A 24,796-nucleotide genomic window follows, 5' to 3' on the forward strand; every position below is an offset into this window, starting at 1 on the left:
TATTTCTCCAATGTGGCTGCATCAGTATATTATCCTCACAGAACTGATGTAGGATGTGGCTGCATCAGTATGAATTATCCTCATAGAACTGATGTAGGATGTGGCTGCATCAGTATATTATCCTCACTAGAACTGATGTAGGATGTGGCTGCATCAGTATATTATCCTCACAGAACTGATGTAGGATGTGGCTGCATCAGTATATTATCCTCACAGAAACTCATGTAGGATGTGGCTGCATCAGTATATTATCCTCACAGAACTCATGTAGGATGTGGCTGCATCAGTATATTATCCTCACAGAACTCATGTAGGATGTGGCTGCATCAGTATATTATCCTCACAGAACTCATGTAGGATGTGGCTGCATCAGTATATTATCCTCACAGAACTCATGTAGGATGTGGCTGCATCAGTATATTATCCTCACTAGAACTCATGTAGGATGTGGCTGCATCAGTATATTATCCTCACAGAACTCATGTAGGATGTGGCTGCATCAGTATATTATCCTCATAGAACTGATGTAGGATTTGGCTGCATCAGTATATTATCCTCACAGAACTGATGTAGGATGTGGCTGCATCAGTATATTATCCTCACAGAACTCATGTAGGATGTGGCTGCATCAGTATACAGTATTATCCTCATAGAAACTCATGTAGGATGTGGCTGCATCAGTATATTATCCTCATAGAACTGATGTAGGATGTGGCTGCATCAGTATATTATCCTCACAGAACTGATGTAGGATGTGGCTGCATCAGTATATTATCCTCACAGAACTCATGTAGGATGTGGCTGCATCAGTATATTATCCTCACAGAAACTCATGTAGGATGTGGCTGCATCAGTATATTATCCTCATAGAACTCATGTAGGATGTGGCTGCATCAGTATATTATCCTCACAGAACTCATGTAGGATGTGGCTGCATCAGTATATTATCCTCACAGAAACTCATGTAGGATGTGGCTGCATCAGTATATTATCCTCACAGAACTCATGTAGGATGTGGCTGCATCAGTATACAGTATTATCCTCATAGAAACTCATGTAGGATGTGGCTGCATCAGTATATTATCCTCATAGAACTGATGTAGGATGTGGCTGCATCAGTATATTATCCTCACAGAACTGATGTAGGATGTGGCTGCATCAGTATATTATCCTCACAGAACTCATGTAGGATGTGGCTGCATCAGTATATTATCCTCACAGAAACTCATGTAGGATGTGGCTGCATCAGTATATTATCCTCATAGAACTCATGTAGGATGTGGCTGCATCAGTATATTATCCTCACAGAACTCAGGTAGGATGTGGCTGCATCAGTATATTATCCTCACAGAAACTCATGTAGGATGTGGCTGCATCAGTATATTATCCTCATAGAACTGATGTAGGATGTGGCTGCATCAGTATATTATCCTCATAGAACTCATGTAGGATGTGGCTGCATCAGTATATTATCCTCACAGAACTGATGTAGGATGTGGCTGCATCAGTATATTATCCTCATAGAACTCATGTAGGATGTGGCTGCATCAGTATATTATCCTCATAGTAACTAATGTAGGATGTGGCTGCATCAGTATATTATCCTCACAGAAACTCATGTAGGATGTGGCTGCATCAGTATAGTATCCTCACAGAACTCATGTAGGATGTGGCTGCATCAGTATATTATCCTCACAGAAACTCATGTAGGATGTGGCTGCATCAGTATATTATCTTCACAGAAACTCATGTAGGATGTGGCTGCATCAGTATATTATCCTCACAGAAACTCATGTAGGATGTGGCTGCATCAGTATATTATCTTCACAGAAACTCATGTAGGATGTGGCTGCATCAGTATATTATCTTCACAGAAACTCATGTAGGATGTGGCTGCATCAGTATATTATCTTCACAGAAACTCATGTAGGATGTGGCTGCATCAGTATATTATCCTCACAGAACTCATGTAGGATGTGGCTGCATCAGTATATTATCCTCAAAGAAACTCATGTAGGATGTGGCTGCATCAGTATATTATCCTCACAGAACTCATGTAGGATGTGGCTGCATCAGTATAGTATCCTCACAGAACTCATGTAGGATGTGGCTGCATCAGTATATTATCCTCACAGAAACTCATGTAGGATGTGGCTGCATCAGTATATTATCCTCATAGAACTCATGTAGGATGTGGCTGCATCAGTATATTCGTCCAGAGTGGTAGTGGCAGCCTTGAATACATCCCAATCTGTGCAATCCAAGCATGCCCGGAGGTCCTCCACAGCTTAGTTGTTCCTCTTCGTCCTCACAACAGGTTTAGCATGTTTTTGTTGCTGTCTGTACGTGGGACTCAAATGAATGATGGCGTGGTCAGAGTATCCCAGGGGACCATGGGGGACGGCCCGGTAAGCATTTTTTATGATTGCAGTGATCTAATGCGAAGTTGAGCAATTGTGCGCCGAGTAACGTCACTCGAGCACTCCATGATGTGATCAGTGATGGTCACTCGAGCACTCCATGATGTGATCAGTGATGGTCACTCGAGCAATTGTGATTTTGTTTTAGAGTTTCTGGAATGCAGCACTTGTTGCCGAAATGCCTTTTTAGGCAGCCTGATGAGAGCAATGAATTGACTTAAAAAAGGGTTTTGCACCAGTTGTCACTTAGTCTAGGACCTGGCTCAGATATGTTGGCGCTTCATTTAGGAGAGAATATCTCAACTGTTAAAGGCTAATATGACCCATGTGAACAACTTGGGATTTGTGCCAAAATCTCTATCCGGGGCGAGAAACCCGAAAATGGCCCCTTTGACACTACAGATAAATAGGATTTTTTTCACCTTTAAAAGATATCCCCCTCGTGAATAGAGAGCCGCAGGGATGACGTATTTTTGTAGTCAGAACGCGGAAGTCCCGGACTTCCTGGTTCTTCACTGTTTCTGTCTATGGGATTTTTGAATGGGTTTTTGCCGCGATGCTTCAAATACGGTCTCTGGGCAACGCAACATTAAATAAACGCGAACCAGAGTTCAGTCGGTTAATCTTCACACATGAGGACCACTTTCATGAGTTTTGTAGCGTAAATGCGAGCCCTAGAAGTAAAAAGCTCGAGCTAAGCTAATCCAGAACTACACACTCTCGCATAGGCTTCCACGTCACGTCAGCACTCAACCTGGACTGTTGTTGATGTGTGCACTGATTACCCCGGGCTGAACGGGGCTGAACCAGGTGAGGGAAAGAGAATTTCCGTGTTCGTCCTTTGAAGTGGTGACGTTATTGACATATACATGTATATCCCCATTGACTCAACAGTGTAGTCTCATTTAGCCGTTTGCTAGCTAGCCGCCCTTTTAACGGCACGTAAAAGCTTCAAAACTCATAAAAGTGGTCCTCGTGTGTGAAGATGATATTACTACTGGTTCGCGTTTGATTAAGCCAACATTGCCCAAGGAGATTATTAGAAGCATCGCGCCAAAAACCCATTCAAAACTCCCATATGCGAAAACAGTGAAGAACCAGGGAGTGTAGCATCGATGATTTCCAGACTCGTTCCTGCGGCTCTCTATTTCTACCAGTTTAATCTTGACATTAAAGGAACACTCCAGTGATTTTCACTTTGTATCATTATCATTATAACATCAGTATATCAGAAAACTGTCAACGGTTTTGCAGTCATTCGTTTAGTTTGACAGGTATATTTATAAAGAGATTTTATTTGACAAGTTGCATGATGAACAGTGTGAATCATACTTTTTTCTTATTCTTTGAATACAGTAGACCCCCCCTCATTTACTTTTTCAACGCAGACCTTATTTTACTTGAAAGCGAAAATAACATTTATTTATTATTAAAGCACTTAATACCAGTTAAACGTGAAAACTGAAACATTGTTGAAATACTCAATTACTTTATTTGATTTAACAGTCAGTTGTTGACTACATGCAGACGTTGATAGAACAATTAGGCTACTTCAATATACAGTATATGGCACTTGTTAGAGCCATTAATAGAATAATCATAAATAAATAGGTAAATAAATAGTCATAAATCATTTAGATTTATTGCATTTGGTCTGCTAAGGATAAGCAGTTATTTATCCCACCATTTGTCGCCCTCTAGTGGACTCATATTGTTTTGCCTGCTTTGTTAGGATCAATAACCACCCTGGCTTCTGATTGGTCGAACTGTTTAACTAGCTGCAGCTGCTCGTTAGATTGTCAGTTGTATAGATGTAAATATTTCCCTGGGAAGAGTAGAACTCAGAGAGAAAATTAAGGGTGGAGTGGATGGAGAGTGGCAGGGGTTATGGGAAAAGGAGGTGAAGGGGAGATATTTATTTTCATTACAAGCTAAGGTTAAAAAAACAAGTTTTTATTATTATGGATCTAGAAGGGATAGTGTTAAGGTTTGTAGACTGAGGATTGGACATTGTGGGTTGAATCAGTGTTTGTACATTGTGGGAAAACATCCTAGTGGATTATGTGAGTGTGGAGTGAAAGAAACAGTTAAGCATGTTTTCCTGGAATGTGCTAAGTATAAAAAAGAAAGGGAAATTTTGTTTAAAAGTTTGACAAGTTTAGGAGTAGCTTCCTTTTCTATTAAAGTTTTCTTTGGGTATAATAAGAGCCACCAGTTGATAATTAAAGCAGTGTTGCAGTTTCTGCATGAATCAGGACTGTATCAGAGAATATGAAGTGTGAGTGAATTAGTTTGACCTGCGGAGGGCAGTAATACGCCTAGTAGCGTCCACACTGCCGGAAATCAAAAAGAAGAAGAAGAAGATTGTCAGTTGAAGCTTGGAGCCCAGATAGCACACTAGTTTTTGACCGTGCTTGCCGTGCACATGTTAGTTTATCATACTTAGAGTTTTTTGTACTAAAGAAAGACTTCAGTAAAGATTTTCAAGTGAAGAACATGGACTACAGCATTTTATTGAAGCACGCGTCAACTATAACTATATGCTTGGTCTCCACAGCTTAAGTGGGCATTTTCAAGAAATAGACGGAGCCACACTTACAGCACTGAATCATCACAAAAGTTAGACATTGCGATGCTCGTCCGGACCTTTGCTCGAGGCAATTTTCTCTAACTGGACCTCTTTGAATTTTAATTGAATACCCCTGCTCTAGTCTATTGTGATAGAAGTTTGACAGTTATTGAGAGTTGATTTGAGTTAAGTTGTGGACCAGTGCTGTCATTTGTGCATGAATGACATCACTGGTCCACAACTTGACTCAAAGTGAAGTGCCTACATATCTGAGCCAGGTCCTCTACTAACTGAAGTTTGGTTGTTAAATCAGAGACTTTTCTCCCTGAGGGGCAGCACATCTGTGGATGTTAGACAGATAGGAAAGAGAGGGAGATGAACTCTGTTAAATGGCTCAATTCTTGTGTATTCTGATGTGCATGCATGTATGTCTGTGCATTGTGGCCGTACTTGATACCCAGGGGCGAGGGTCCCAGCCCATTGAGCACGCCTCCCTGGAGGAGGTGGGCTACAGTGTAGTAAGCCATGTAGATGGTCGAGTCTGATAGCGACTCAATCAACCACTGCTCGTCCCAAGGCAGCCGTGTTCCTATAGCAACCAACACACGCACACAACCATGCACGCAGGGAGAGAGGGAGGAGGAACACACACACACACACAGGGAGGAAGAGAGGGAGGGAGGAGGAACATACACAGCCACGTACACAGGGAGAGGGGGAGGGAGGAGGAACATACACACACACAGCCACACACACAGGGAGGGAGGGAAAGAGGGAGGAGGAACACACAGGGAGGGAGAGAGAATGAAGCTAATTGGTCCTTGAGAATCTATTCTGTATGACAAGTGGCTATCCTGCTGCCTTGACTGACATGATAAACTTCAGTTCTTGTTTGACTCATTAAGCTTGAACCTTTCACAAAATTATCATTTTTTGACAACTTTTACACCAAAGACCAATATTAATGCAGTCTAAAATGCACCAGGCAATTTGCAAACTGAACTACCACTACACCTCCCATGTTACTTTATTATTGGTGGTGAGTTTCATAGACAACCTACACATCTTTCCTCTGTAGTCACATAAAACAAAATGCATATTCCATTTGAACTTTCAGCTCAAACAACCACACCCAGGTTGTGAATTAAGCGGTGAGGATTTAGTACACTAGATGCGCTTCCGAGTTCAATCCAGTCACAAAGTACACTCCAGTCTCAGAGTTCACTCCAGTTTCAACAATATAACAGACAGAGAGCTCAAAAGTCTGCTCCGGGGTTTACCACAGGTAACGAAATCAAGATTTATGTGATTTTTTTGCCGTAAAATTGCAAGTTGAGGAACATGTTTTGCCGTTTTTGCAGAGAAATCGTAAAAATTGCAAGCCCCGGCAAATATTGCGGAGATTGGTTTACATTCATGATTGTGATCGCAAAATCACAATTTCCTGGAGGGACTGAGAAGTGGCTGCAGTGCTTAAAAATGTAAATTACTGCATCTATGAGTGGGACAGGAATGAAAGGAATGAACTTAGTGGTTCTCATATGATGAAAATGTGTGGGGAGATGTCTACAGGAGGAGTCTATAACTGGCCTACAATGAGTGCATCTATGCCAGCTGGCCTTTTAGTGTGCATCTAATCCTGTATTTAAACAGAAAGACACAGGGCCCTATCTTCCTAAAAGCGCTAATTTAGCGTTTGCGCTCGTTTAACGCCGTGCGCAATGCAAATTGGGTGCGGACACAAGCGCATGCCTGTTATAATTGTACTGGGCATTGGTTGCAACAAGCCAAAGCAGGCGTTTCAGCGCTAAGATGTGGGATAGATGGCATTATGCTATCGTCAGCAGCGCGCAATTACTTTGCGCTAAGAGCTTTGAAAAGGACCTCTTACGCGCAAATACCTCTCTGCGCTGGGTGCGCTGCACGGAGATTACCATTGCACTCCCAGCGCAGAGAGGTATTTGCGGAGTGGAAAGTGGAATTCCTTTTGGATATGTCATTACGCACAGCCTTGCCACGCCAAGACATCAAATTATGCTGCTAAAATTGGGTATTAGCAGATAATTCAGTGAGGCAATCAACTATAACTCACTGAGAAACTTTTATCACATCGCAAAGAGGGAAATTAATTGAGAAAACTTGTGGGACAATGGACATAGGCTATTTACCTTCATAAGCCGGAGGGTCATTGGTACCACAGACGATCTGTCAATAAGCTCCCTCTGTCCTCGCACGAGTGAGTACACTCTATTACGCATGGAGAGAATTACAGCATATTGCCTCGTGCAAACAGCCATTGCGAGACGGGAATCTGATTGGTTTTGATTGACGTAATGCCCACCATTGCCTGGCCACGCCTGTGAATAATTCTGGTAGTTAAGACCGCCCAAATCCCGTTTGCGCAGGCATTTTGGGGCGCAGATGATTTTTGGCAGAATTGGCACGGCTCTAATTTGCGCTTGCGACAGGTGCCGTGAACGTTTCATGCCCGCCGAGAATTGCATCCCCAACATATTTCGGGGCTGTTTTAACTTAGAAATCAGGGAGGTCACGTCTACCAGACAATTATATCGACAAATACAGAATAATGTTAAAATACAGAAAGTATTAAACTCTTTATTTTATGGGGGCATTTAAAAGCCCCCGTCACCCCAGTTCCAAGGGCAATTCTAGAGTTTTTAGGGTTTTTTTTTGCCCCGAGCCCCCGCTAATTTCGTACCCTGAGACACACACACACACACACACACACACACACACACACACCCACTCACCAAGGCCGTAAGTGCGAGAGCAGGCATGCTCCTGCAGCCAAGCCAAGGTTGCCTCAAAGTTTTTCCTGGTCTCCTCGCCGAACCTGCATAGTGTTATACAGAGGTCAGAGGTCAGTGTTATACAGAGGTCAGTTTACCAAAGCAGAGCAAAGAGAACCTGCATAGTGTTATACAGAGGTCAGTGTTATACAGAGGTCAGTGTTATACAGAGGTCAGAGGTCAAAGCAGAGCAAAGAGAACCTGCATAGTGTTATACAGAGGTCAGAGGTCAAAGCAGAGCAAAGAGAACCTGCATAGTTTTATACAGAGTAGGGTTGGCACGATGGACGATGGCATCGACCATCGTGATTGGCCGACCCCCCATCGACCTCTGAGCCTTCTACATCGGATCATCGTGATTAATTATCTGTTCGAATTAAATTTGTGCCGTTTTAATAATAAAACATACCAAGTCAACTTACCGTGACGCGTGGGGGACGCGCCGGCGGCATTAAACGAGCGCCCCCAGTTCAGACTCAGAGAAGCCTCCCCTCCCCCTCCTCCGCTCTAATGCTTCTCTGCACTGGGTGTGCTTGTTTAATGTCGCCGGGGCATCCCCCGTGCACGAGAAGTCAGTTCTTTTGTTGTGAAAACTTTTAAGAGAAAGAAGAAACCTCACGTTCTTTCCTGTTTTCAACCCACAGTGAGTACAAGTCCTCAAATGTGAATTTAACTCGCCTGTTTCAAAAGTGAAAGTGAAACAATAGCAATATTGAACTGCGCAGGCTAACGTTAACGTTACAGTCAGATCCTGACCAACAACGTGTGTGTTGAATTTAACTAGCTGGCAGAAAAGTGACAGAATTACTGGCGGATATAACGTTAGATTCGCGTGGGCTTTTGAACCTAATAAGAGAGGGTTGAGGAGACTGGAGAGAGTTGAGAGATAAATCGAGCAGCAGCAGCAGCTAGGCTACTGCTAGCTGTTAAAGTACTGCTGGAGCCAGAGCCAGGCGAATCTAACGTTATATCAGCCAGTAATTCAGTCGGTTTTCTGCCAGCTAGTTAAATTCAACACACACACGTTGTTGGTGAGTAACGTTAACATTAGTTTTGCGCCGTTCAAATTGCTATAGTGACAGCCGATGCCCACTTCAGTCGCGTGGCTCTGTGCTGTAGCACAGAGCAGTATTCAAGCCCGCTGGTATCATGTAGAGCTCAGGCTCAGCTGTCCTGTTAACGTGAACGCATTACAGCAACGCAGCGACTTAATAAATAATTAATTATTCCCCCAACCCCCACCCCAATGACATCGTGCAAAACGATGTTTCACTGTAAAATAATCACGATGGATAAATTTCCGACATTGCACAACCCTAATACAGAGGTCAGTTTACCAAAGCAGAGCAAAGAGAACCTGCATAGTGTTATACAGAGGTCAGTTTACCAAAGCAGAGCAAAGAGAACCTGCATAGTGTTATACAGAGGTCAGAGGTCAAAGCAGAGCAAAGAGAACCTGCATAGTGTTATACAGAGGTCAGTTTACTAAAGCAGAGCAAAGAGAACCTGCATAGTGTTATACAGAGGTCAGTTTACCAAAGCAGAGCAAAGAGAACCTGCATAGTGTTATACAGAGGTCAGTTTATCAAAGCAGAGCAAAGAGAACCTGCATAGTGTTATACAGAGGTCAGAGGTCAAAGCAGAGCAAAGAGAACCTGCATAGTGTTATACAGAGGTCAGTTTACCAAAGCAGAGCAAATAGAACCTGCATAGTGTTATACAGAGGTCAGTTTATCAAAGCAGAGCAAAGAGAACCTGCATAGTGTTATACAGAGGTCAGTTTACCAAAGCAGAGCAAAGAGAACCTGCATAGTGTTATACAGAGGTCAGTTTACCAAAGCAGAGCAAAGAGAACCTGCATAGTGTTATACAGAGGTCAGTTTACCAAAGCAGAGCAAAGAGAACCTGCATAGTGTTATACAGAGGTCAGTTTACCAAAGCAGAGCAAAGAGAACCTGCATAGTGTTATACAGAGGTTAGAGGTCAAAGCAGAGCAAAGAGAACCTGCATAGTGTTATACAGAGGTCAGAGGTCAAAGCAGAGCAAAGAGAACCTGCATAGTGTTATACAGAGGTCAGTTTATCAAAGCAGAGCAAAGAGAACCTGCATAGCGTCGGTGTCGGGCCAGGACCTCGAATGTCACTTTTTTCACTTTCTTACTTTTTGTCATGAATCAATGCCATTGGTCACCCTTCACGTCTCTGTGTGGTTTTTAACAAATGCAACCAATGGAAAAGCATTAAAACGAGCTTGGGAGTAAATCTCGTAACGCCATTCGCCCTCAATCTGTCAGTCAAACCTCGAAATTCCCCCCCTACCTCCGTGTGTACCCCCCCACGCAGGACACTAAACCCGGAAAAGACACACGGCAGACGCGCTGTGTATTTCTCATATCGTTTTGACTCATCCTGGCTTCCTCTGACGTTAATATATCAATCAAATGTTTTCCAGTTATTCCTAGGCTGCAAACTTGTTTTAACATGCAAATCGGAGTGCTTTCTGACGAGAATAAAGTAACGTTTACGTTACGTTATGTCAGACTATTTCTCACCCCATGCGAAAGCCCCAAATCGGCCATGAGAGGCGAGGGGCAATCCTGCTGCTCCTACGCGCGCGCCCGCGGCCTGGAGCTTGGGGGCTCGTGCATGAGGATGCGGCTGCCTCCCGCTTGACTGGCCATGAGAAAGCACTTCCAAGTCGGACTGATAATATAAACAACATCATTTGAGCTTATCCAGGTCAGATATTTATAAAGTAATGACACATTCAGCGGGAAACTAACTATAATTAAGACATGTGCCAACTTTGACGACATTTGGTTCAGTAGTTTAAGAGCAAACAGGTTTTTTTTACTTCCTGAAAAGTTTCTGTTTTGGAGATACAAGGTCCTGGAACGACAGCAGCGATAGTGTTATACAGAGGTCAGTTTATCAAAGCAGAGCAAAGAGAACCTGCATAGTGTTATACAGAGGTCAGTTTATCAAAGCAGAGCAAAGAGAACCTGCATAGTGTTATACAGAGGTCAGAGGTCAAAGCAGAGCAAAGAGAACCTGCATAGTGTTATACAGAGGTCAGTTTACCAAAGCAGAGCAAAGAGAACCTGCATAGTGTTATACAGAGGTCAGTTTACCAAAGCAGAGCAAAGAGAACCTGCATAGTGTTATACATAGGGCTGCCGAAAATAATCGATTCAGAGATGCATCGCGATGCTTAATAGGACGATTCTGAATCGATTAACAAATATCAAAAATCGATTATTAACACGTTCACTGCCAATGGCGAGTTGACTCGTCAAACACAATCCAACCGTTCACTGCCAATGACGAGTTGAGACGTCAAAAAAAAAAAAAAAAATTTTTTGACGGTGCTACGTGGATCAATGCCCCCCACGTCTCCTATAAAAATATTGGAAGTATTGAATGTGTATAATCTATTTTACCGACCAACTAAGTGGCGACAGTGCTCTCCCGACAGAGAGAAAGCCAACCAAAAACAGCCGCGGGAGGAAGCCATTCTCAAGGAAATGGCTTGGCGATTTTACAGTCATCAGTCACCAGACTCGCCCGAGAGCGGCCGCACCAGCAGCAGCACACCGAGAGCGGAGAGCGGTGCCTGGGTGCTGGCGTGGGGGATTGCAAATTTGCATAATAGATTATGGGTGAAACACACTTTGAAACACCCGCAGAAAGGCCAGAATCGCACGCATTCCGAAAACCCAGAAACGAACGAGCCTCATTCTCATACTGTAGGCGAAAACGCTTTCACGCTACTGCACACGGGCGCACAACGGTGGGGGGTTCCAAAAATAGACTGGGTGGGCAGCATAAAGCCTAGAATCGCACAAAGCTTTATCAAAGCTCTCAACCGAAAATCCAAGAAACGATTGAGCCCCATCCACAGTCCACACTCGCCACACTCGCCGACGAGGGGCCGCCAGAGAGGGAGGCTGCTCACTGCTCAGACAGGCAGGAGAAACTGGCTTGTGACAAACGCCACCAGACACGCCCACGGAGGGAGGAGTTTGAAGGAGAGGGTGTTCAGAACTATATTGTTCAGATGTCTGATCTCTCACTGATGCCAAAAATAAATGGTTAAAGTGACTGTTCTGCCTGTTTGATTGAATTTCACAAAACTGCGATTATCTCAGCTTCCTGTCTCAGACGCTGAAACCATGCTGTACTCAACGGCTAATATCTACATAACTACTAACTCTACAAACTAACTCTTTTAGACAGAGAAAGCACACATTCTATTAGTACTTTTGTGAGGATATATTATGAATAATATATGAATAATATATATGAATTATATATATATATAATATATAATGAACACAAAGTTCACAAAGTCCAAGCAGAAAATTATCCTCGGCTCTTGTAAAATGAGCCAGAATCCTCAAAAAACGGCTTGGCAGAAGCTACCTACAGTAAAAAAAAAAACGGCTGGCAGTGAATGTGTTAAAAAAAAAATTATTTTTATTTTTTATAATCAAATAAAATAGAATGTAAGTACATGCAGTTGTTTATTTTAATTATGGACCATAATACAATGCAATTCCAAATGCACTTTTATTTTAAAAGTAGCCACACAGTGAGAAAAAAGAAAGTGAGAAAAAATAAATCATGTATTGCGGAAAAAGTGATGCATCGATTTAAGATGCATCGTATAATCGAATCGAATCGAATCGTAGACTTGTATAATCGAATCGTATCGAATCGTGAGATCAGTGAAGATGCACAGCTCTAGTTATACAGAGGTCAGTTTACCAAAGCAGAGCAAAGAGAACCTGCATAGTGTTATACAGAGGTCAGTTTACCAAAGCAGAGCAAAGAGAACCTGCATAGTTATACAGAGGTCAGAGGTCAAAGCAGAGAAAAGAGAACCTGCATAGTGTTATACAGAGGTCAGTTTATCAAAGCAGAGCAAAGAGAACCTGCATAGTGTTATACAGAGGTCAGTTTATCAAAGCAGAGCAAAGAGAACCTGCATAGTGTTATACAGAGGTCAGAGGTCAAAGCAGAGCAAAGATAACCTGCATATTGTTATACAGAGGTCAGTTTATCAAAGCAGAGCAAAGAGAACCTGCATAGTGTTATACAGAGGTCAGTTTATCAAAGCAGAGCAAAGAGAACCTGCATAGTGTTATACAGAGGTTAGAGGTCAAAGCAGAGCAAAGAGAACCTGCATAGTGTTATACAGAGGTCAGTTTACTAAAGCAGAGCAAAGAGAACCTGCATAGTGTTATACAGAGGTCAGTTTACCAAAGCAGAGCAAAGAGAACCTGCATAGTGTTATACAGAGGTCAGAGGTCAAAGCAGAGCAAAGAGAACCTGCATAGTGTTATACAGAGGTCAGTTTATCAAAGCAGAGCAAAGAGAACCTGCATAGTGTTATACAGAGGTCAGTTTATCAAAGCAGAGCAAAGAGAACCTGCATAGTGTTATACAGAGGTCAGTTTACCAAAGCAGAGCAAATAGAACCTGCATAGTGTTATACAGAGGTCAGTTTATCAAAGCAGAGCAAAGAGAACCTGCATAGTGTTATACAGAGGTCAGTTTACCAAAGCAGAGCAAAGAGAACCTGCATAGTGTTATACAGAGGTCAGAGGTCAAAGCAGAGAAAAGAGAACCTGCATAGTGTTATACAGAGGTCAGTTTACCAAAGCAGAGCAAAGATAACCTGCATAGTGTTATACAGAGGTCAGTTTACCAAAGCAGAGCAAAGAGAACCTGCATAGTGTTATACAGAGGTCAGTTTACCAAAGCAGAGCAAATAGAACCTGCATAGTGTTATACAGAGGTCAGTTTACCAAAGCAGAGCAAAGAGAACCTGCATAGTGTTATACAGAGGTCAGTTTACCAAAGCAGAGCAAAGAGAACCTGCATAGTGTTATACAGAGGTCAGAGGTCAAAGCAGAGCAAAGAGAACCTGCATAGTGTTATACAGAGGTCAGTGTTATACAGAGGTCAGTTTACCAAAGCAGAGCAAAGGGACACTTCATTCCATTAGATTTGGAAGCAGATAATAGCAGCTAAATTAGTTAAAGTATTCTCCACTTAGAATTGACAGTTTTCAATATGATAGTGGCCAGGCTAACTGTATACGGTATGACCATTGCCATAGCTTAGTTCATAGCTCAGTTCATTCTGCAGCATATTACTGCTCCATAAATGTCCAACAATATAGTATGGCAGGGTGTTTACAACATTGTATAACTGGCAGTTGTGCATCAACAACATGATTTTATCAGATTTTTCCAGACGTGTTGTGCCTATAACAAAAGATGAAATAATGAAACTTTGTGTCGATACGTTTCCTGCATAGGAACCCTGTAGTACACGCACACAAAGCAAAAGATCTCAAAACAAGTGATACAGTTTGACAGAGATCAGGGTCTTACGTCTCCAAGGACTTGAGGGCTTCATTGGCCTGTTGCTTCCACTCTGCATCCCCGTAGTCCAGATACCTGTAAGACAGAGCGGACACAATGCAGTCTCAATATTCAAAGAACATTAAAGACCGAATACAATATTAGTATCATGCCTGTCATAGACTGTATACACTATTACTGCAAGCTTTGGCATCAGATATTCTGTCCTGCAAACAAAAAGGTTTGAGTGACAGTAACTCACCATTGGTCACAGAGGGCCACAACGCACTCGTCAGCTGAACGCGACATAACCTGCTTTTCTGGCTCCATGTAGATCATGGCCTCGCCCTGTGAGAGGGAGGAATGCCCAGGCCACAACATTACACCTCCATACCCATCTAAATGTAAACTATCGTACACATTACACAACATCTACGGCTGACTGGAAATAGGCCGATACAAAGAAAGCCATGCACAGACTCTTGAAAAACAGCAAATGCACTCAAGGATGAAGTCAAACTTCAAACACACATTTACACATTTTTGAAGAGTTACTGCAGGATTTTGATGAAGCAGAGGGTTGTACCTTCTCCACCATCATCTTCTGGATGGGCTTCTTCACATCCTGGACCTTTTGCCCTTTGTAGCCATCAACCAGCATGATCTGAGGAGAGAGAATTACCATCAATAATAAATAATAACTAGAACGACCGCAACGCGGACTTATGCCTCCGCATTAGTTCATTCTGGAGTCCAAATCGCCATTTGAGGCAAATTGGAAGAGATTCCGTCAAGGCGCTCCTGTGATCTTGCGTTACAGAGCTTGGAAATTGGGTGTGTGAGAGGTCACAGTGAGCTTGAACTTTGACCACCAAAATGTAATCAGTTCATCCTTGAGTCCAAGTCGATGTTTGAGACAAGTTTGATTAAATTCCGTCAAGGCATTCCTGAGATATCGGCCCCTATTCTCCCACAGGCCTTCGGCGCTAAAACGGGCCTTAAACGCAAAAAAACGTGCCTTGCGCCTGCTTCGGGAAGATATCAATATGGCTTTACGCTGCCAAATGCGCTTTAGGCCGAATGGGCGTGGCGCAGTCCCAGAATGGGCGTGTCGGCCTTAAATCTCGGCGTACTGATATCTTCCCACCTGGCGTAAATTTAGCGCTTTGCGCTTTTGAAAACCAGGCCTATTCAGTGCGCCAGTTGCAAGGAGCGCTCTTCTGCCTCTGCCCTGTCACCCTTCTCTGTCTCTCTCTGAAACCAGGCCTATTCAGTGCGCCAGTGCTCTTCTGCCTCTTCTCTGTCACCCTTCTCTCTCTCTCTCTGACTCCCTCGCTTAGACAGGCACAACACACTTCCCATATAGGAAAAATAAGTTGTAAGTTGCCTGGCATGTCCCAGCATGCATTGTGCTTCTCCATTTCGCTACTAAATAGCAACCAAATAAGGCGAAATAGATATAAAAGGTCGATCTAAATTAATGTGTAATGGTAACACAACCTGCAATTGTACACTTTTCAATATTGGACCAAATGAAACATCGAAATGAATACACTACCCTATGTGAAACATATATGTCCTCCTGGGCCTATATATATCTCTTGTGGATTTAACGTGATTTAGATAAGTGACAGCGGAACGCGCTGCGGATGTCATGTGCTATACTGTGATGTCCGCTCCAATAACTTGGCCCTACTTCACATTTAGTTTTACAATAAAAACACATTTATGCAATGACTTTACATAATGTAGGGTATATTTATGTGCATCATTCTACCTGCAGCAGGGGAGAGAAAACAATATCTTTCTGGACAAACTTTCACCAATATAAAATTAATCTCATCATATAGGGATAGGCTATATTTTTCTAGCTGATGCCTTTAGAACATTCTTTTCACTTTGATCTTGCTATAGTGTAGCGTATTTACATGCTTGCAGTATTTAAACTGCAGTTATATTGGTTTGAGAAGCATAATAATATGGAATAATAGCCTATATGGAGACAGACAGACTGGATGAAGGGAGGGGGGGGAGGGCAGAGCGCTTCACTTCTGTCTGGTTTTGCTGGACCACTGGAATTGGAGCTTAAAAGGCAAGCGTGCGATTCGTTTATTGCACTTATCCAATGAGCATGACGGTGCATAATTTTACACTTAAAAGGCGTGGTTGTAATGCTTTCGGCTGCGTGTAGCGCCAAGACCAAGATATCAAGTGCGCTGGTCCACGCCCACTGCGCTCGGCGTAGAAACTAGGCCGATGCAACGATAGGGGCCATCGCGTTAACAAGCTTGAAAATGGCGTTCGAGAGCTCACCTTGACCTTTGACCTTTGACCACCAAAATCTAATCAGTTCATCCTTGAGTCCAAGTCGATGTTTGAGACAAGTTTGATTAAATTCCGTCAAGGCATTCCTGAGATATCACGTTAACAAGCCTGAAAATGGCGTTTGAGAGGTCACAGTGACCTTGACCTTTGACTTTTGACCACCAAAATGTAATCAGTTCATCCTTGAGTCTAAGTAGATGTTTGAGGCAAATTTGATGAAATTCCGTCAAGGTATTCATGAGATATCGCGTTAACAAGCTGGAAAATGGCATTTGAGAGGTCACAGTGACCTTGACCTTTGACCTTTGAGCACCAAAATCTAATCAGTTCATCCTTGAGTCCAAGTCGATGTTTGAGACAAGTTTGATTAAATTCCGTCAAGGCAGTCCTGAGATATCGCGTTAACAAGCTTGAAAATGGCGTTCGAGAGGTCACAGTGACCTTGACCTTTGACCTTTGACCACCAAAATCTAATCAGTTCATCCTTGAGTCCAAGTCGATGTTTGAGACAAGTTTGATTAAATTCCGTCAAGGCATTCCTGAGATATCGCGTTAACAAGCTTGAAAATGGCGTTCGAGAGGTCACAGTGACCTTGACCTTTGACCACCAAAATCTAATCAGATCATCCTTGAGTCTAAGTCGATGTTTGAGGCAAATTTGATGAAATTCCGTCCAGGCGTTCCTCAGATATCGCGTTAACGAACCTGGTACGGACGGACGGCCGGCTGGCCGTACGGACGGACAACCCGGATCCATAATGCCTCCGGCCTGGCTATCGCCGGTGGAGGCATAAAAATAATGATGATAATAATAATAATGTATAGCGCTTTTCTACATACTCAAAGACGCTTATATTAGAGTACTAGAAAGCGCTGGATCCCTAGGCTCACCTACTGCGCGGGCTCGCTAGTGGCCTCGTCCGCTCTGCACGCGGCCTCGCCGTAGCTCGGCTGCTGCGTGGGTTAGGTTGCTCTATTGGCAACTTATGGCAAGTGCACAATTGCTCAACTTCACTTCACTGATGACATCACTCACTGATGACATCACAATTGCTCGCTTGACCATCACTGATCACAACATCTAGTGCTCAAGTGACAACACTCCGCGCACTTCCCAGCATTGATGATGTCAGCACAGGTGATGTGACCATCACTGATGACATCGAGTACTCGACAAAAATCGCAGACAGAGGCTGCGTTCTGATCGGCTAGTAGTTCCCTGCGAAGTGGACTGCACAGGGTATTCAGCTATATTACTTAACATGGCTGAATACCCTCTGCAGTCCACTTCGAAGGGCAACTACTAGCTGATCAGAACGCAGCCAGAGAGACAGAGACACAGACAGAACCCATTTACTCAATTTTATATATGATGATGATATCAGTGACACCACAATCTCACAATGTAGGACAAACATCCCAGACAAACAGAAGGGATAAAGCACAGAGGGTTTACAGAGGGAGTCCTGCTGATCATGACTCAGCAGTGAAGGCTGAGGCACCATGAGGCAGACCTCCGCAGATCATGACTCAGCAGTGAAGGCTGAGGCACCATGAGGCAGACCTCCGCAGATCGTGAGTGAGGTACAGGCACAGAGGCATTTATGGTCAGAGCTGCATCCAATAGTGATAAGTGAGAAACGGTCCATGAAAAGTGACAATGAAACTCCATTATGTGCAGTACTGCGGTTTCACACTGAAATGCCAGTATCAGCACATGAATAGAATCACCAAACTTGTTTTTACTGAATGCAGCGCTTAAAATTCACTTTGCAAACTAGGGGGGAATTCCCCCCTTATGTTCTTCAGATAGGGGGGATTTATACATTTTGGGGGGGATCTATAGACTTTGGGGCGAGACACTAACCCGAGTTCCCAGTAAAAGTGCAAATACTCAACTAAAAATAGACTCAGGTAGAAGTTGAAGTAGGGGTTCAAATCCTTTAGCCTACTCAACTCATATTATAAAAGTACATAGTTACAGAATGTTAAGCAGCTGAATTCACTATGTAATTCACACAGCACCATGCATTTTACAAATTGAGCAGCTCATTTCACCCTCCTTTTGCTCAAGCCTCAAGCCATGGAAATAGTATGTACCATTTCTGCTGAAACTTATCTTTAGGTTTGATCTTTTTTGTCTTTACATTATGGGTGCTGCGTGTCTCGGGTTCATTAACGTCGTTCTCATTCTCTGGATCATCATCAACAACGTCGACATCACGGCACTCGGCATCGGGAGAATTAAGGTTATTGATGTCATTGTCACCATCGATTTCTTCGTCAATAACGTAAACATCACTGACACTGACGTTACTCGGTGTTACGTTAACGTTACCACTAGAAGTGCCTTGTTGTTCGACCGTTTGTTTTTTCTGAGCGGGTCCCCCTTCTGATGACGTAGTTTTCCTTTTTAGCCAGCGATCCATCACGTTTGCAAGCAGCTGTCTGTATCCACGAGAAACCAGCACAGGAGCGTTGATGTCGAGAGAGGACTGAGTGGACAGAGCTAGCGTGCTAATGTTTGTTGTCAACTGGCCAAGGAAGTTACATTTGGCCAGTCGTTTGAATGCAGCAACGTTCCGCACAAACACAGATCGGTCCACACAAACCATTACTCCCCCTTTATGACTTTATAAATTGAAAATATGCGGGAATTCGGGAAAATGTGCAGGATTCCTGCAATACCGCGCCGAATTTTAAGACCTGTGAATGTAAATAGGCATTTTAAATTCTCAGCCCTGATAGCTACTTTGTGCTACTTTATCTCTCTCAACACAGCACATTGACTTGAAATTACAAAAAAAGAACAGTTACAAAGTTTTACCACATGACATGGGTCAAGAAATGTGGTCAAAACACAGCTCAGTGGACTTACTTCTTCCTTTCACTGTTCTCCCTGTCTCTCTTGCAAAGCGCCTGGGAGCTGCGCCGTTAGAAAAATCTTCAGGTGCGCGCTAGTGGTTGCGGAGGCCTCGCCCCCGACGCAACCCAACGTCATGTTTGGCTTGCGTCCGGCTCACTAGAGTGACCGTGAATTGGGCCCAAGTAAGGAGACTCACCCCCTCATAGAATCCCTTGAGGTAAACCATCTCCTTGGCCTCCGCCAGTTTCTCTCTGTCATTCTGGCTCTGGATCTTCAGCTCATCACACACCAGAGGAGCAGACATGTTCCCGTAGCCCGGGATCTCAATGATGGGGACCTGGTTTATACACACGTCACATACACAAATCAGACTGGACCTGGTTTATACACACGTCACATACACAAATCAGACTGGACCTGGTTTATACACACGTCACATACACAAATCAGACTGGACCTGGTTTATACACACGTCACATACACAAATCAGACTGGACCTGGTTTATACACACGTCACATACACAAATCAGCTGGTTTATACACACGTCACATACACAAATCAGCTGGTTTATACACACGTCACATACACAAATCAGCTGGTTTATACACACGTCACATACACAAATCAGCTGGTTTATACACACGTCACATACACAAATCAGCTGGTTTATACACACGTCACATACACAAATCAGCTGGTTTATACACACGTCACATACACAGATCAGACTGAAAGCTTTTAATTTTGAATCAGATGAACACACTGCACACTGTGCGGCACCAGGTGGGTTCAATTCAACATGGCTGAAATCAAACTGAGCTCAGGATATCATCTTACCGGCTCAAAAGGCAACACCATCTTGTCTTCAATTCCATACTTCTCTCTCAGGGCCTTTTGGAAACAGGAGCATCAATTGGCACTTTAACATTGCAAAATACAATACATGCGTTTATCAAAAAGAGCATCAGAATGACTGTGCTACATGTAATACAAAGACCAAGCAATGCACACAATAGCCTATTAACGGTGACAAAGAAGCGTAAATGTCTCTCCAGTTGAGTTGAAAGTGTTGGTGGCAGGGAAAAACCCTTTTTACACCGCGTGTAAAAAGTCACTCTGGATTCTGGAACAACCAAGTGAATGCAGTCGGGGAACCACAAGCGCGATTTAGTGGAGGTAAAAAGCGCTGGTATGATATGACGAGGTGAACCAAAATGCTTACCACAAATACATCCAATGAGGAGCCTTAAAGACCCTAGCAAGCAAAATGCACCAAAACCTTCCAACTGTGTAATTTAGGGTCTAAGCCTAAAAAATGAATGACACATTAGTTTCAACCCAAATCCTAAATATTACCATTTCCCTGTTTTCACTGCTTTTTGAGGCTGGGGTTGAAGTGGGCGGTGCTTAGGGCTCAAAACTGACTACCATATCCCATCATAAAGGAATATCCAATCCTAAAGTAGCTCTCAGCTGGGCAGTCTCACAGGAGAGAACAGCCTAAAGTAGCTCTCAGCTGGACACAGTCTCACAGGAGAGAACAGCCTACAGTAGCTCTCAGCTGGACACAGTCTCACAGGAGAGAACAGCCTACAGTAGCTCTCAGCTGGGCAGTCTCACAGGAGAGAACAGCCTAAAGTAGCTCTCAGCTGGGCACAGTCTCACAGGAGAGAACAGCCTAAAGTAGCTCTCAGCTGGACACAGTCTCACAGGAGAGAACAGCCTAAAGTAGCTCTCAGCTGGGCACAGTCTCACAGGAGAGAACAGCCTTGAAAGCATCGTTGAATTGCATTGAGAATATAGAGATTGCAGCTCCTAATTTGATATACTTAGCGACATTCAATTCAGTTCAAATTTGACTGGGTGGTCACACACATTTTCCTGTGGTGTGACAAACTCAAAACTAGGGCTGGGTTAAAAAAATCGATATATCGATATTGAATCGATATTCATGTATCCCAGTATCGATCTTTTAAAATGCATTTTACCCCGTTATTTTATTTTGTATTTTTTTTTTACCCGTTAGTCTCGCGTGGTTTAGTTCTTAGCGCAACGTGATCGCAGCCAGATCTCGCGAGGTCTCGTTGTGCTTTTCAGACCATGCTTCAGACTGAAAAAACAAACATGGGGGAGGCTGCTCTACTCAAGGTGCCGCGCCACATCTCAAAGCAGCAACAAGCCTAGCAGGAGAAAGCATTTACGTGCAAAGCTTCCATCCACTTCTCCACGTGCACAGAAAATAACATCGGCTCTGGCAAGTTTGATTTGCAAAGATCTGCGGCCGTACAGCGTTGTAGAAAATGTCGGCTTCCGAAGCCTCGTTAAGTCACGCGAACAACTGAGTGAAGTGGCAATCCCAAAGCTGTATGAATAGGTGAAAAAGAACGTCTCAACTTCACCGAAGTCAGCAGAGAGAGTCGCTATAACTTGTGACAGCTGGACATCCAGAGCTACGGATTCGTACCTGACAATTACTTCTGTATGTAAAGCTGCTCGTCTGGAGCAAGTGGAGGCATCTAATGTAAGTTATAGAAATAACTGAGTGTTCCTGTACACTACAGTATTTGTATGATGGTTTATTTATTATCCTGATCATGAATATTTATTTTATCTTTCAACAGCAACAAGCTGATGGTGATGGAGCTGCTGTGTCTGTACAGCAGAAAGACGACTCCCTTGGTCCTGTTGAAGTGGATCCTCCTCCACCAAAGAGATGGAAGGAGCCTTCTTATGCACTGATGTCTCTCCTATAATTATAGTAATTATAATTACTAGTGCAGTGCCTGTTCCCCCATGCACCACCCCATGGGCGCTTCCCCCCCGCACACACACTGCACTCTGTCAGGTCCCCCTAAGCGCCAGTTTGAAGTCGATCCAACAAACGGTTCTCGAGATATGCGAAGAAAATACATACAAACAGTCCTGGAATAAGTCCAAATTGCATGAAATGCGGCACTGCACACCATCGGGGTTCGAGCAGCGCACTCCCCAAGTTTGAAGTCGATCGGACGAATGGTTCTCCAGATAAACCACTTTTTGTGTGGCCAGTAGGTGGCGCTGTGCCGAATTACACAAAATCCGGCACTGCACTGTGTCGAGTTCCCATCAGCGCACTCACCAAAGTTGAAGTCGATCGGACGAACGGTTCTCAAGAGTAAACCACTTTTTGTGTTGCCAGTAGGTGGCACTGTGCCGAATTGCACAACATTCTGCACTGTTCTATGTCAGGTTCCCAGCAATGCACTCCACAAGTTTGAAGTCGATCAGATGAATGGCTATGGAGATAAAGTGCTTTTTGTGTTGCCAGTAGGTGGCGCAATGCCAAATTGCATGGAATTCAGGTCCCTGCACTCCCTTGAGTCCCCCTAAGCGCACTCCCCAAAGTTGAAGTCGATCGGACGAACGGTTCTTGAGATAAACAGCATTTTTTATGTTGCCAGTAGGTGGCGCTATGCCGAATTGCACGAAAGCAGGGCACTGCACTGCACAATACACTCCCAACCCTACTTACACAGGATGTTCCCGGAAGTGGCGTGGCCCTAGAGCAGTGATACTCAACTTGCGGCCAGGGGGCCAGATGCGGCCCGCGACAGGGTGCAGAGTGGCCCCCCGACCATTTCCTAATATTTTCACGTTAGTTTTCATTGTGAATTAGAATCTAATTCCCAATAATAACTAATGTGAAATAAAGTTTGGCTGAGCTCCAGTTAAATTGTCAAATACCGCCGTCTGCTCGCTACCCAGGCACTTACTTAACCTACGGTAACTAATTTAACCTAACTATCCGGTGTGCACAACATTGTCAGACTAAGGGGCACTTTACACGAGGACGGTTTCCTATGGAAACGGGGAATTATTGTATCGTTAGTGCCTCCCGTTAAGACGGCGACGGCGAATTCGCGCTTAGGAAACGACACATTTTAAAACCACCCTCCAGAGTGAAATTCTTGGTGACGCTCCCCGCTGAGCGCTCCATGTAATCACTTTGGAACGGCAACATTTCAGAAACTCTGACGTGCCTGCACAGGCGACACGCGATGCCGTGCGCGAGTTGGCAACCAAATACAACGTCAGTATGAATGAAGTTTGGCAACACTCAGAATTAAGCTGCACTGCGGCCAACTTCAGTTACATGTTCATAGCATTACTGCTGCGAGGAGCCGATGGCTGTACCCGGTCGGCATTTAACGTTATACCGTAGTTACAAAAGCAGTCGACAGTGTTTTCTCACTGCCAGTAGCAGTAGGGTGACAGATCACAGTCAGCGCTCCCGGTCCTCGCTGCTCGTTAAAGATTTCCAATAGGCGTTATTCTGATAAACTGGTCACATATATGTTACATTCTCACCCGACAAATATTAAAACTTTAACAATTTGGGTTTTTTTTTAGCTTGAAAAAAGCTTTTTGGCAAGGCTAAATGACTGCGGAAAGTGTACTCTACTTCCGCGTTTAAAGCGAAATTACGTCATGCAATAAGCGTCCTTGTATGGGCAAAGAATAAGGTGATCACACTGCCGCCTAGCGACCTGGCATGTACATTACGGCGTTTTAAAAATTCAACAGCGCTCATGTAAACAGGGAGAAGGTGTGAAGGAAAAGGTGTGAAGGAAACGCTATTGTGTCGTTTCTTTCAGAAACTGTCCTCGTGTAAAGGGCCCCTGACTCCGGCTGACACCCCAAAAAACTACAATCCGCTACAGAAAAATGTATATTGTTTGTTTATTAACTGGCCCCTGGCCTTCTATCATTTCACAAAAGTGGCCCCCGGGCAAAGCAAGTTGAGTATCCCTGCCCTAGAGGATATTATTTCTGAATGCGTGACTCATTATAGCCACATAAAAAACTGAGCTCTACTGATTATTTCCCCTTGATTTTATTCATGACAGACTTGTAAATGCATTTGGACAGGCACATACATAGGAGGAGATTTCTTCACCCTCTGCTCTTAATTGGAACCTGAGGAGAGATGCTGCCCCCCCTAAACACAGGGTCGTTCCTCTGTTTACTCTCTCAGTAGGTGTGAACGGCCCTAATTAAAGCTGCGGCTTAGGGCTGAAGGAGCAGAACTGAAGACAAATATTCAAACGTGTTTCGCGTCCGAATCACACGGAAACAAGGCACCGCCCTCCGTTGGGTCGCCATCAGCGCACCCCCCAGTTTCAAGTCGATCCGACCAACGGTTCTCGAGATACGCGAAGGACAGACAGAGAGAGAGACAGACGATAGTAAATATTTCTTTATTTACATCTTTTATTATTATTATTTACACTGGTTCCCTGCCAGTGATTTGAGTTGTTGTTTACACACTGAGCAAGGGTGACTGCCACACACTGGTAATAAGTTAAAACCCGGTTGAGAATGTGCATTGTGCATGCACCATGAGCCAGCTGTACAGACCTCAAATCTGTTTGCACTATAATGTTTGTGAACTGGAA

General features: G+C 43.7%; 1 protein-coding gene across 1 annotated transcript in view; it reads right to left on the reverse strand.

Moving 5' to 3' along the window:
- The window catches only part of lars1b (leucyl-tRNA synthetase 1b), a 168,785-nt gene that overhangs the window by 112,077 nt on the left and 31,912 nt on the right, over positions 1-24,796 (reverse strand). The window contains 7 exon segments of the mRNA XM_083640958.1: positions 5,440-5,578; positions 7,761-7,843; positions 14,200-14,265; positions 14,432-14,517; positions 14,756-14,833; positions 19,557-19,697; positions 20,199-20,252. Of these exon segments, the coding sequence (XP_083497084.1) occupies positions 5,440-5,578; positions 7,761-7,843; positions 14,200-14,265; positions 14,432-14,517; positions 14,756-14,833; positions 19,557-19,697; positions 20,199-20,252 (647 nt within the window).

The sequence above is a fragment of the Poromitra crassiceps genome, assembly GCF_964638095.1.
Source record: "Poromitra crassiceps genome assembly, chromosome: 1".
NCBI lineage: Eukaryota > Metazoa > Chordata > Actinopteri > Beryciformes > Melamphaidae > Poromitra > Poromitra crassiceps.